Genomic DNA, 13,241 nt, shown 5'->3' on the forward strand with positions numbered 1-13,241 from the left:
TGAGCAGCTCTTGAGAGAGGCAGGGCCAAGAATATTGTTCCCCGACTAAATGAGTGAGAAAACTGATTGGATGAGCCCTCTAAGGCCACACGGTGGGTGGATGTCAGGGCTGGGCCTGAGTGCGCAACAGCGACCGTGTGCTACTCTGGGCTGGGCATTGGGCTAAGTACCTCCCATGAGTTATCTCACCGGTCACAACGGTCTGGAAGGTGAGAGCTACTGCCAATATTTTATAGCACACGGAGACTCAGGGGCACTGAGTCACCTGTGTGAGATCATGCAGCTGCTCAGTGGTAGTTCTGATTCTGCCTGGACACAGAGCTGTGCTGTTCCCACTGCACCAGGCCACCCTTCCAAGGCTGGCAGGCTGGGCAGGGTGGGGGCAACCGTCCTGCTGTAGAGCGACTGCAGGAGTGCCGGGCATTGAGGGGAGTGGGGCAGTGGGGGTAGCTGGTGGGCATTGGGTGGAGGTAGCTGCGTGCCTTCAAGGCAGCAGGTGGAAGGGCAGAGGGCTTGGCCCATAGAGAGCATCAGAGCAAATATTCGATGCTAATTTTCTGTAGGGCCTCAGGCTGGGGTGTGTGAGCAGGATCTGGCTGCGGTGGAGGCGGAGGCGGCTGGACAGATGAGGCCAAGGGCAGGGAGCTGGGGTCAGAGGCAGGCTTCTGGGGAAGGAAGAGAGTGAGTCAGGAGCCTCCTTGCTCAAGGGGCCAATATGGGGGATGGGAGTGAGAGCTGGGAGGGAAATGCTAGGACTGGGGATCCTGCGAGTGCCGAGGCTGAGCTGGAGAGGGTGTGGGCTCTGGTCCTGGGGCTTCCACGTGGGGCAGGGTGGGGCAGGCCGAGGTGGGGCGATGTGTCTGTGCCTGTGCCTGGTGTCCCGGAGTGTGTGCATCCTCCTGTGTGTTCACTGGGGGCCGGCCGGCACGCGCTCCTGTGCCCGTGTGTACGTCCCCACCGGGACGCTCTTTGCTTGCAGTCATCTGGCTGCACATGATTTTCCCCGTGTCCCCGCCTGGAAAAGGCGACACCCCTGACCTCGAAGCTCTGGTCCTGCTTTGGAATCATGCTTAGCTCCTCTCTATCTCTCGCTCCATAGCCAGCTGTGAGCAAAGCCCTGTTAGCTCCTCAAAAGAGATCCCACATCTGACCTGTCTCACCATCTCACTGTGAGGCTCAAGACACCGCCACGCCTGCCTGGACTACTGCAGTAGTCTCCAAGCTTTCTTCTGCTCTCTCCCGTTCCCCGATGGTCTAACAGGAGCCAGAGTGATCTTTTAAGACCATATTCTAAATCAAATCATGTCTGTCCCGTGCTTTCAACCTCCAGGACACCCTGCCATTCTTAGGCCAGATTCCAAACTCCTACCTCAGCCCACGAGGGCCTCTGATCTCACTTTGGAACCCTGTTCCTTTAGGTCACAGAATTCCAGACCTACTGCTATTTCTTACATATGCCAAGCTTGTTGCACCTCAGGACCTTTGCCTTTGTTGGTCCCCTCTGTCTGGAATGTTCTTCCGCCCAGATGTCTGTGTGGTTTGAACCTCAGTTAATTCAAGTCTTTTCTTAAAATGTCACCTCCTTGGAGAAGCCTTCCTTAACTTCTTAGTTCTTGTCTTCTGTCCCTTTACCCTGCCTTATTTTTCTTCATTTTACTTTCTATCAATTGCCAATTATATATGTGTATGTATTTAACTTTTTATTTTGGAGAGTTTCAAACATATACAAAAATAGAGAAGCTAATATAACGGATCCCTGTGTGTCCACACCTCAGCTTCAACACTTACCAATCCTGGGCCAGTATCTTACTCCCCCATAACACTTGCTTCCAGGAAACTCTAGCATCACACAACCTCCTCTGCAAATACTTCAGTGCAAAAGTTAGATTTTAAATGTATCTGTTTGTTAGAGGGCAGCCTACCAGGGAGCTGGTGTTACTCTGTCTTGCCCGGTGCTCTATTCCCAGTGCCCAGCACGGTGCCTGGCTCATAGCCAGTGACCCGGGATGTCTACACGGCTGTGTCTCAGGTCTCTGGGGAGGGTGTGTGTGTGGGTTCTGGTTTGCACAGGTCGGCTGCTGTCAGGGAGTGAATCTGCACATGCCTGTGTGCGTGGCCGCATGTGGCAGTCCCTTGAATATGTGTGTGTGTGTGCATGCGTGTGTGTTGCCACGGCAGCTGGTGGCTGAATGCATTCCTTGGAGTCATCTACCACACCGCCCAGGACCCAGTGACTTGCTCTGGGGAGTATTTCCCTCTTTCTCAACAAGGCATGGGGTGTGAAAGTGTGGGCAGGGGATACGCATCAGATCCCCCCACCCCTGCTCTGGAGGGCTGGGTTCCAGGCCAAGGTGGCCTGGAGAGCCCCTCCCTGTTCTCCACACACAGCATAGCAGGAGGCTGTGCTGTTCCAGCCGGCAGAGCAGGCAGCCCCCTTCCTCCCTGGCAGTGCAACCTGCCCTGTTGGGCTAGCATCAGGTGGGTGGGGTGTTGAGTAGGTATGTATGAGGGGTAGTGGTATCCCATCCTGGCCAACTCCTAAGGCTCCTCGGGTGACTCCTGGGTAGTTGGGCAACTGAGGCCACTCAAACTGGGGGCAACTGGGTGCCGAGTTCTGGTCCAGGGCTCAGAGCCCCCCATTCCCCACCCCAGTTCTGCACTGTAAAGGGTTGACCCTGGGAGGTGGGCAGTGGGAAGAAGTGCTTCCAACCTAGCACCAGTTTCCTCCCCGGGGCTGCTTCCACTCAGACCCAGCTTCCACAGGAGTGTCCCTCAGTCTGGGCCCCAGGGTCCATCGCCTCCTCGCTCAGGTTCTGCATCATCTTCCTCCCTCCACAAGCTCTGCCTTAGCCTCAGCACTCCCTGTTCTTCAGGGCACAGCCTAGGCTCCTCTTCCAGGAGGCCCTGGAGCTCTGGACCCCCCTGAGTTCACCCCACCACCCTGCCCTCCTCCCCCCCCCCCGGGCAGGCAGGTTCCAGTGGGCCTCCTCCCTCTTGGGTCCCTGGAGCCAAGGCTCTTCCAAGGTAGCCAGATGGTCGCCCCCTACAGCCTCAGGGAGGTCCTCTGAATCAGTGGGGCGGGGGTGAAGGGAGGAGGTCAGAGTGGGGCTGCTGGCTTCTCCTACCCAGAACTTGACCCCTTGCTGTACACCTCACTCTCCCTGCCCAAGCCAGCAAAGCAGAGTGTCTCCATGTCCCTCTTCTCCACATGGGGGATGCTTGCATTTGGCCTTCCAGGAAGACTGAACATTTGTTCAGCACCTACTATGCGCCAGGCACCGTGATGCCTGTAATAGATTATAAAAATAACAATAACCCCAACTTTGAACATTTGTGAAGCACCTACAACATACCAGACCCACGCTAGGCTGTTCAGTAACAACTGCTCTTATAACAGCAACTCGTCACAATGGTCAACGTTTACTGAGTGTTTACTATGTGCCTGGTGCTGTTCTAAGAGCTTTGCTGTAGCAATGACCCTTTGAGAAGAAGCCTTGGTCAGTTGCTCTGTTTTTTTAAAAATAAATTCGTTTATTTATTTATTTATTTTTGGCTGCGTTGAGTCTTCGTTGCTGTGCGCGGACTTTCTCTAGTTGTGGTGAGCGGGGACGACTCTTCATTGCGGTGCGCGGACTTCTCATTGCGGTGGCTTCTCGTTGTGGAGCACGGGCTCTAGGCGCGCGGGCTTCAGTAGTTGTGGCATGCTGGCTCAGTAGTTGTGGCGCATGGGCTTAGTTGCTCTGCAGCATGTGGGATCCTCCTGGACCGGGGCACGAACCCGTGTCCCCTGCATCGGCAGGCAGACTCTCAACCACTGTGCCACCAGGGAAGCCCCCAGTTGCTCTGTTTTGATAGGTCCTAACTCAGGCAGAGGAGTGGGCGCTGGCCTGGGCCTCTAGCTAGCCACATCCCATGGCTGCCAGTAGGGACAGGAAATGGGGCAGAAATGAAGAAGTGGGGCTCTAGGCAGAAAGCAGGCAGCCTGCTCCCCCAGGCCTGGCTCCATCCTCTCTAGCGTCAATTATCCCATCATGAGTTCAAACAGGTGGGTGGACTTGTACAAGTTCGTTGGGCAGACGCAGTCACGGCCTCTGCCCTCCCTCCTTCAGTTCATGTGTTCTGTCGCCAGACTCTGAGGTTCTCAGGGCAGATCATGGAGCGCAAGGGCTAAGGTGCTGAGACCTGGAACCTTCTTGGAGTCCCCAGGCCCTGCCCCAGCCACCTGTCCAGGTGCCACCCCCACAAGGCAACCTTTTAGCAGGGCTGACTCAGAAAGGTCCCTTCCGGCCTGAGTCACCGCCTTCCAGGAGTGCCCAGGCTCTGCCAGCCTCGCCTACCTTCCTGCTTGCTCAACAGCCCTTTACAACAGGCTCCGCCTTCCCCAACAAGACCCAGCAGGGCTCCCCTTGCCGCTCTCTGGTTCTTGGAGGTCTCTGTCCCGGCCAATATGTCTGGCAGCCCTGGCCCACCTGTACTTGCCCCGATGCCTTTCTGGGTGCCAGGAATCCCACTGCTGAGAGACACATCCTTGGCATCTGGAGGGGTTCTGAGCCTCCAGGAGGCCCAGCTCTGCCAGTGAATTGCTGTGTGATGGTGGCAAGTCACTCCTCTAAGGTTGGGACTCCAAGCTCCCAAGTTGAATGCAGGGGGTCCCGTGGGTAGGGGAGAGGGGGGCCACACTTGGCTCTGCTCTACTCCTTGCCCATAGAGGCTGGGATCAGGTGGTTAAACCAGCTGGCACAGGGCGTTCTGAGAAGGGGCTGGAGAAGCAGGGAGAATCTGAGTAGGAGGGGTTCTGGGTGGTCTCCCTGCTCCTGCCCTATTTAATCCTCTTTGACTCTGTGGTGGGCTTCCACATTTGATGTGGTCAAAATGTTCTGCCCATGAGGTTTGGAGCAGATAGACCCCAGGTGTCTGGATGGGAGGGAGCCATGGGTGGGCGTGGAGAGACAGAGAAGCGAGAAGGGACAGAGTCAAACAGGCTCCTTAGAAACTTAATGTCTGCCTGGGCTCTGGATGGGGGCCAGAGCAGCAGTAGGGAGCCTCGCCTGCCCTCCTGGGGGATGAGAGAAGCCGGGAAAGGAAGTCTGGGTGGGACTGGTGGTTAGAGACCTTCCGGGCCTGTGGGAAAGAAAGGGCTACATTCTGGCAATAGGTGTTTCCCAATCATCTCTCCATGCCTAGCACTGGGCTGGCTGGACACTGACCCAAGGGAGCACACAGCATTGAACCATGTTTTTTTATTTTATTTTATTTTTTTGGCGGTACGTGGGCCTCTCACCGTTGTGGCCTCTCCCGCTGTGGAGCACAGGCTCTGGACGCGCAGGCTCAGCGGCCATGGCTCACGGGCCCAGCCGCTCCGCGGCATGTGGGATCTTCCCGGACCGGGGCACGAACCCGCGTCCCCTGCATCGGCAGGCGGACTCTCAACCACTGCGCCACCAGGGAAGCCCTGAACTATGTTTACCACAAGGTGCAGAGGGCTGAGGCCTTCGCCAGCCTTGGGGGCCTCAGCAACCTTGGAGGGGAGGGGAGTTGGGTGCCCCAAAGGCACTCCCAGTACCAGGGCAGCACATAGGCTGGGGGTCACAGCCAGCACTTGCTTTGGGGGGCAGAAGGGACAGCTTGGCAGCCTCCGTCCAGCCTCTCTTGCTCCCCACCCTCTGCAGGATAGAGAGCTCTGGGAGGCCCGTCTTCCCTTCTTGATCAGGCCTGGGCCGGACAGCAGCTTCTCCACTCCTCTGCTGCTGATGTTGCTCTGCCCTGGGGGAGACCCAATGCACTGACTAGTGACCTTGGCTGGACCCCTCCCTTAGTCCCTCCCTCTGCAGGCAGGGAGGGGCCCGGGAGGGAAGGACCAGCTGGATTGCAGAAGGCAGGGTGCAGGGAGCTGCTGCACTGTCCAGGGACCTGTCTTTGGGAGGTAAGGGTGGGAGTGGACAACTCCCTGCAAACCCTCCCCACTGGATCGGACCTGGCTGCCGGCCTCACCCTCCTCTGCTTCAAGGACTTAGCCCATCTAATCTGGGCTTCAGGACTGACACTTGAGCCCTCTGTGAACTTACAAGGCATCAGAAGGAAGCCTTGGGTTTAGCTCTAGGCTCTGGGCTACCAGAGCTGGCCATCGCCATGTTGGGGACCCCGGGAGCTCTTCCAGCTCCCAGCTGAGGCTGCGTTTGGGTAGAAAATTCCTTCTTGGCCACTGGCTGACGTAACCAAGGGCTGCTCCTGTCTTTAGGGGCTGTTAGGACATCTGAAATGTGAAGCACAACCCACCGTTATCCTGGTGGCCACAGGGGGCTCTCTGAGGAGTTGGCATGTTTTATGAGGACAGCAGCTATCAGTTAAATACTGTACCTCATTGCACTGAGAATGGAAATGTGAGCAGGAGGTAGGTTGGTCATGCTTGACGTTAGCCCCTGCTGCTCCTTCCACGGAAAGGCCCGACACTCTGTAAGGAGAGAAGGAAGCAGCCAGAGCCAGCTGCCCTCCTACTCTGGGCTTCCCCGCACCAGCGAGCTCATGCCGCTGGGTTAGGGCATACATGGTGTGGTAGTTACTCCTTGGCATGTCTGGGGTTCTTCAGGAAGGGCCAGGTAAATTTCTATCTGCATCTCCCACAGCATTTTTGGCACCAAATGCCCTTGCCAAAAATGCCTGACTAATCCTAGCGGTAACTACCCAGGGATGGCATTAACGATGAGAGGACCCGGGATGGGACAGGGGCTGTAGAGAGAGGGGTCCAGCACGTCTGGCCTCCATCTTGGCTCCACTCACTTGCTGGGCTCCCTCGTGACATCATCCGTGTACCCCATCTCTCCAGCGAGCGCAGCGTGGCCTCCAAGCTCTGCAAACTCTGACTCCTCAGCCCCGGGCAGTATGAGCTCCCCACTGCTGCCAACCCCAGGTGCTGCAGCACCCCTCGGAGGATAGCCTGGATGCTACGTATACTAACACATCCAGTGGCAGCAGCATCAGGACCCAGTGACCAAAGGTGTGGTGCCCGGCCGGAGGAGCCCTCAGGAAGGGCAGCTGTGCTATTATGGTGGGTAGATTACTGATGGTGCTGCAGGAACTCCCTGTGTTCCTCTTGGATAAGAGTAGGGACAGCTGCTCACACAGAGCCCCATGCTTGCTCCATGCCAAACTGCCCTGTGTCATAACTTCCTGTCTGCACACCCGTCCCTCCCACCAGACTGTGAGCCCCACGAGGGCAGGAACTGTGCCCAACTCCAATAAAAGCCACTGACAGCAAAAAAACCCCCCAACCCCCCCCAAAAACCAGGAGACCCAAAGAGAGAATTCTGGGGGGCTGCCCAGGTACCTCTATCCGTTTAAAATCTGGAATCTTCAGGGCTCAGAGGAAGATGCTAGCACCCCTGGCAGTTCCCACTGGTCAGGAGTGGTTGGTTGGGGGGGGGGGGTAGGAGGAGGAGGAGGAGGACCATTTCTCTTGCTTCCTATTGGAGGACAATGGTTCCAGCTCTATGGGTTCCACAGCTGCCATAGCAACTCCACTTAAAGGGCCAGCTCATAGCATGAGGAGAGGGGCTCAAAAGGAACCCCATCTTTAGCACCCAAGAGGCTAAACCATTGAGGGTGGTGGGCAGGGTTTCCAAGCTGGGGACCTGGCGATCTGGGCTCCTCTGGCAACCCCTACTCTGTTCCCCACACCCCCTTCACCATCCTTCTTACTGTGGGGTCACTTCCCAGCTCTGCTGATGTCAACTTGGGTCTGGTGATGGGCAGGACATCCTGGCCCTTGGCTCAACGTGGCCAGCTCCTGGGACTGTGAGAGGGCCATAGGCAAGGAGCACTTAACTCTGAAGTTTGTATGTGCACCTGTGTGTGTGTGCATATGAACTACATAGGAAAGTATTTATCTCTGTGTTGTTTCTGAAGGTCTGTAAGTGCACAGCTGTGAGCACAAGTGCACATTGTGTGTGTGTGTGTGTGTGTGTGTGTGTGTGTGTAAGAGGGTCAGAGTTTCCTGGACATTCCTGAGCACTTGTGCGTAGGTTGGCTCCTATCCTCAGTGCCTGGGAGGAACCAGCTCCTTAAAGGAATGAATGGTGAGTTATTTTGTAAGGTGGGTAGCAACCTCCTTAAGCCTGGGGTGTATATCTGAAATCTGCAAGGTATTTACCTAATAAATTGAGGCCCCGCATTTAGAATGGGTTCCGAGGTTGGCGTCCCAGTGAAAGACCCTCTCCCAGGTCCTGCCCACTGTCCAGCCCAGGCCTGGGGGGGCCGGATCAGTGTCAGCCCGTGCCAGGTCACCGGGGCCAGGCCAGGCCAGGCCATGTGAACAGAGAGGGTGTCATCGGGCCTCTGGAGAAACCTGAGCTGAGGCCAGACCCCGCCTGGCAGGTCTATCACCCTCGTCTTGGCTTACACTCCCCGGGAAACTGGTCGTCGCCCTGGGTGGAGGCTGGCCCCAGATATCAGGGCCCTGCGGATGCAGCCTTGAGCTCCCGGGAGAAGCTGGGCAGAGTGTGGGGTGTGGCATGGAGATGCCCCTCGGCAGGGCCTCTGGATGAGGCTGGCCTGGGGTGTGCTGGAGAGACCAGGCTTGTAAAGGAAGCTGGGGCCAGGATCGCGAGCTCTGGGTATGGAGGGATCTCTGCAGAGCCCCCCACTTACGGGTCCTGGCCACGTTCCACGAGGGGGAGGCTTTCAGTGTGGCAACAGGAGTTGGCTGTGCCTCAGGGGTCTGGTCTACTCTATGGTTGCCTTGCTGTGTAAGACTCTGGACAAGCCTCTTCTCCTCTTTCTCAGTGCCCTCTTTGTTCTCTGGGGGCCCTTCCGGCAGTGATCTACCAGGATTCTGGGTTTCCTCCCCGAAACTTCTGAGAGTGGGGGAGGCTCTAGGAGGCTGGATGCTGAAATGCGAAAGGCATTGTGGGGAGGGTGGTCCAGGGGCAGCACCATGGGGAGAGGGAATCTTCTCTCTTGCCCTAACTCTCGGTTCAGGTGTTACAGATGTCGAGCACAAGGGATAGGTGATGCCACTCAGCTGCCGAAGCCTGGCCGGTGCTCTCCACCCCAGTGCAGCTGTGCTCAGGCCTCAGCCACCCCCTCCCACCTCCCCCCAGAGCACAGACAGCTCTCCAGCTGCTTTTCTTCTGAGGACTTCAACCTGCTTCCAGGGCTTGGGGTATTCCCTGGGACCCAGAATCTGTCTCCATTGCCCATGACCCTGGGAAACCCTCTAGAGGGAAAGGACCAGAGAGTGGTGGCTCCTCGGCAACCCATCGAGGGCCTTCTGAGGATGCTGTGTTTCAGATCCATCGCTGACCACATGATGGACTCTCGGGCCATGTACAGGGACAGCTGACTTTTCAGAACCCTTGCTGCTTGCTCTGCCTTTGAGAAGCAGCACTCCTGGTCCTCTTGTTGGAAGGGTAAAGACCAGCAGAAATCTTCCTTGTGAAAATCTCCAGGGAGCTGAGGAAAGGCACCTCTGGTGGTCCCCCTCTGCCCCCAGCCTTGGGATCCCCAAGTCCCCCTCCCTCCTCATCTTTGCTGCTCCAATCTCTTGAGAGATGAATGGAGAGGAACAGACCCTGATGGCCTAGTGGTTAGGATTCCAGGCTTTCACTGCTGTGGCCCGGGTTCAATCCCTGGTCAGGGAACTGAGAGCCTGCAAGCCGTGCGGTGCGGCCACAGGTGGGAATTCGGGCCCCATCTCTCCTGGTGGCTGAGGTCTGGCGGGATGGCCTACACTGGTGGAGTGCAGGCTAGTGTGGCCAAGGGCCCAGTGCATGGTCAGACGAACAACACACGGCTGTCCAGAACCTCTTATCCAGAAGCCCCGTTTATCCAGGCCCCATGGAGCCGAGTGCCCCCAAGTACCCGCCCCAGTCCTCAGGGGAGCACAGGCACCGCGGGGGCCCATGGCCTGAGATCCTGCACGCTCCCCAGCCCAGCCCACTCTGGGGCCACAGACCCATGCTTGTCTAGCCATCAGCCCATCAAGGCGGGGCCCTGGGAATGAGCTGGCCTCAGACCCTCCTCTATTCCTCACCCCAGGGTCTCCACCAGTCTGGGCTAGCTCAGCACCATGCTAAATAGCTTCCTTGCAATGCCCCTTAAATAAACCCATCCCAGAGCAACCCACCCACCTTACACCCTGGATACATTATTCCACTGGCTTATGCCTTCTAGAGAGTGGGAGGACTCTCTCCTGCCCTCTGCTCCAGGAAATACCATCTCCCTAAAAAACCAAGGGAAAAAGTTTTCCTCTCAGTCCTGGGGCAGAGATGAGGGGAGGCCTGGCTTGGAGTGGAAAAGCCAGGAATCCCCATCTGTCCCTCCCTTCCCTTTCTTCTCCTTGCCTTCTTAGCAGCCTGGGTCAGGTGTGACTTACCCAAGGTCACAGACCCAGGACCCAGAGTCCTGACCATCTAGGAACTGGCTCTGGTTTTGACAGCCCACACTAGCTCCAGGGCAGGGGACTGACTCCAAGCCTGCCTCTGCCCTTGGCCCCTTGCAGTTCTCCTGGCTCAGAGTGAGCGGGGGAGGTTGCAGCTCTTGACTCCACTTGGTCCCGGACCCCTGGGGCTTCCTCTCAGCACCCTCCACCCCTGGTGTCCCCAGGGCTCTCTGGGGCCGGGGCCTGTGCAAGCCTGTCTCTGGCCCCATCAGCATCTGGGCCCAGGCCAGGCCTCACACCCAGTACTGGCCGTTCTTGAGGGCAGGGTTGGATGTCCGGCAGAACTGCAGCAGCTCTGGGTCAGGCTGCTCCCCCGGCGGGGCCCCCTGGCCAGGCACCGCTGTGAGGGGGATGGCCTGGCCCGGCTCCACCTTGCGGAAGGTCTCCGTATCGCCAGCCAGGCCGTTTCGGGGCTTGGCAGTCAGCACCTGGACGTTGTGCTTGCCCATCTTGTTGCGTTTGCGGAGGTAGAAGAGCAGAGGCACGATGAGTGCCAGAAGCAGGAGGACCAGGCACACAGGGACGATGATGCTGAACATGTTGGCCTCGAGAAAGCCCAGGAAGTGCCCCCTGGCCACGGTGGGCATGGGGCTGGAGGCCGCCAGGCCTGGCTCACCAGTGGGGGTGCTGCTCCCTGGCTCCCCTGCTTCTGTCCGAGCAGGCAGACTGAGCAGGGCCACTCTGTAGGGCCGGGCTGCGTTGTAAGGCTCCGTGGCAAAGCCCAGTGAGGCCACGGCAGGAGGGACACCCCTGGCCCACAGCTCCAGGGTGAGACTGTCGCCTGCAGGTCCAGGAGAGCTACCCTCTGGCCTGCCCACCTCCAGCCCCAGCCTCCCGTCCTCAAGGTCCTGCTGGGTGAACTGCTCCACAAGCTGGCCGCCCCCGGGCTCTGTCCTGGTCCGGGGCACGCGGACCACGCGGCCGTGCCGGGGTCCCGCCAGGAGCCGGAAACGCGGCACACTGCCTGTGCGGTTGGCCAGCTCGCCCGCATCTAGGACAGTGGGGTCCAGGCGTAGGGTGGCACCCTGGGGCCACGGCCCACCTGTCCACACATGCAGCAGAGCCCGCACGGTGACATTCACCGTGGCGGATGCGTTGGCACCCCTGGCCAGTGCCAGGATGCTGAATTGGTCGTGAGGGGAGGAGAAGCTGGTGAAAGCAAAGACCACTTCGCCCTGGTCTACCTGGAACTGGCTGAAGGCTGTGGCAGGCTGCCCGCGCACCAGGAGATGCCCATGCCGGGGCCCCTGGGTGAGGCGGTAGGCTGCGTCTGCCTCCTCCCGATCGGAAACCACCCAGAGCTGCTGCCGGCTCAGGGAGGCACGCCCTAAAGCTTGGGGCACCTCTAGGGGTGCCCGCAGCTGCACCTCAATGGCCGAGGGCAAGACGTCCACGGCCAGGGACATGGGCAGGGGCGGGCTGGCCCCATCAGACACACTCAGCTGGAAGATGCCCACCACGCTGCTCCCATTGGCCACAAAGGCCAGCCGCCCTGCATCCACGTCGGCCTGAGTGAAGCAGGTCACAGGCCCCGGGCTGGCCCCTGCCAGGCTCAGGAAGCCATTGTGAGGGGCCCGCTGCACCTTGTACTCGATCTCCCCCGGAGCCGAGTCTGGGTCCACCACGCTCAGCTGGGCCCGGGAGACGGGGCTGCGGGAGCCCCGGGTGAGCCGGAGCGGGATGGAGGTCTGCGGCTGAGGTGGCCGCTCATTCACATCCCGCACTGTGATGGCGAAAGCCTCTGAGGTTTGGGGTCCCGCCACGGAGGCCCCCGCGGGCCCCTGGAGGTGGGCACGGAAGTGGAAGCCATCCTGCTGGGTGCCCCCGCCGCCGTGGGTGTATACAAGCTGTCCTGCGGCCAGCTCAGACTGCAGGAAGTGGGGCCGCCCGATGTGGAGGGGCTCCTCGGACACCAACAGCTGGCCCCGCTGGGGGAACTGTGTGACCTGGAAGAGCACATCGTGCTCCGAGCGCCGGGGGGCCGGAACGCTGGCCAGGAAGTTGGAGGCATCGAGGGTGGCTGTGGTGATTTTGGCCCGCTGGCCTTCTGAGACCCAGAGACCTGGGGGTGGGACACAGGCTATGAAGGTCCCATCCACTGAGGGGAGAGCCATGGACCCTCAGATTAGGGTCCCCAAGGCCAGGTTTGTCCCTCCCTCCTTAGACCAGGTACCCCAGGTTGGGGCTCAGGGTCCCAGGAGGACCAGGATCGTGTCCCTCCTTCTGACCTCAAAGCCTCCCCACCTGCCCACCCTCCCTATAATTTACCAGGTCCTGGGAGTTGACATGAGCTGCTGACCTTGGCCTTGTGTCCCCTCCTATCTGGGCCTCTCCCAGTGTCCAGCCCCCCCAACGTTGCCATCCCACCATGCTGTTCACCTTTGTTCTTCCAGAGGCGGCTGGGGCGCTGGGGACAGGTAGCTTCAAAAGACACAGTCACAGCAAGGGTGGCGGCCATGTCAGGGGCAGGTGGTGAGGACAGCTGGAGCTCCAGGGCGTCATGGGCCTCCCAGAAGGGCTCGGGGGGCATCTCGTGCTCATACAGAACATTCCCAGCATATACCTGCGGGGAAAGCCCACTACTGGGACAAGGGGCAGGTCCAGCCCGTGGTGCCCAGGAGCACTGGGCACTTGGGTCTCCCTGACAGCCCCTCGGAGCCCAGCCTCCCTGGAGGATCTCCCCACTGTGCCTCGCTCTATGTCTGTAGCCCATGCTCTCCCTCACCAACTCAGTGGGTCGCCAGAAAACAGTCACGTGACAGTGAAGAGCCAGGCTCTAGAGCCAGATGCCTGTGTCAAATCCCAG

The 13,241-nt window shown here is 59.0% G+C and overlaps 1 protein-coding gene across 1 annotated transcript in view; it reads right to left on the reverse strand.

The window, feature by feature from the left end:
* Positions 1 to 9,517: 9,517 nt before the first annotated feature.
* CSPG4 (chondroitin sulfate proteoglycan 4) overlaps positions 9,518 to 13,241 on the reverse strand; it is a 35,727-nt gene continuing 32,003 nt past the window's right edge. The window contains exons 9-10 of the mRNA XM_029238311.1: positions 12,815 to 12,998; positions 9,518 to 12,497 (exon numbers count right to left, since the gene is read on the reverse strand). Of these exons, the coding sequence (XP_029094144.1) occupies positions 10,669 to 12,497; positions 12,815 to 12,998 (2,013 nt within the window). The 3' untranslated portion in view covers positions 9,518 to 10,668. The remainder of the gene's footprint in view (positions 12,498 to 12,814; positions 12,999 to 13,241) is intronic.

This window comes from Monodon monoceros, unplaced genomic scaffold, assembly GCF_005190385.1.
Source record: "Monodon monoceros isolate NGI ecotype Baffin Bay Population unplaced genomic scaffold, NGI_Narwhal_1 Super_Scaffold_21, whole genome shotgun sequence".
NCBI lineage: Eukaryota > Metazoa > Chordata > Mammalia > Artiodactyla > Monodontidae > Monodon > Monodon monoceros.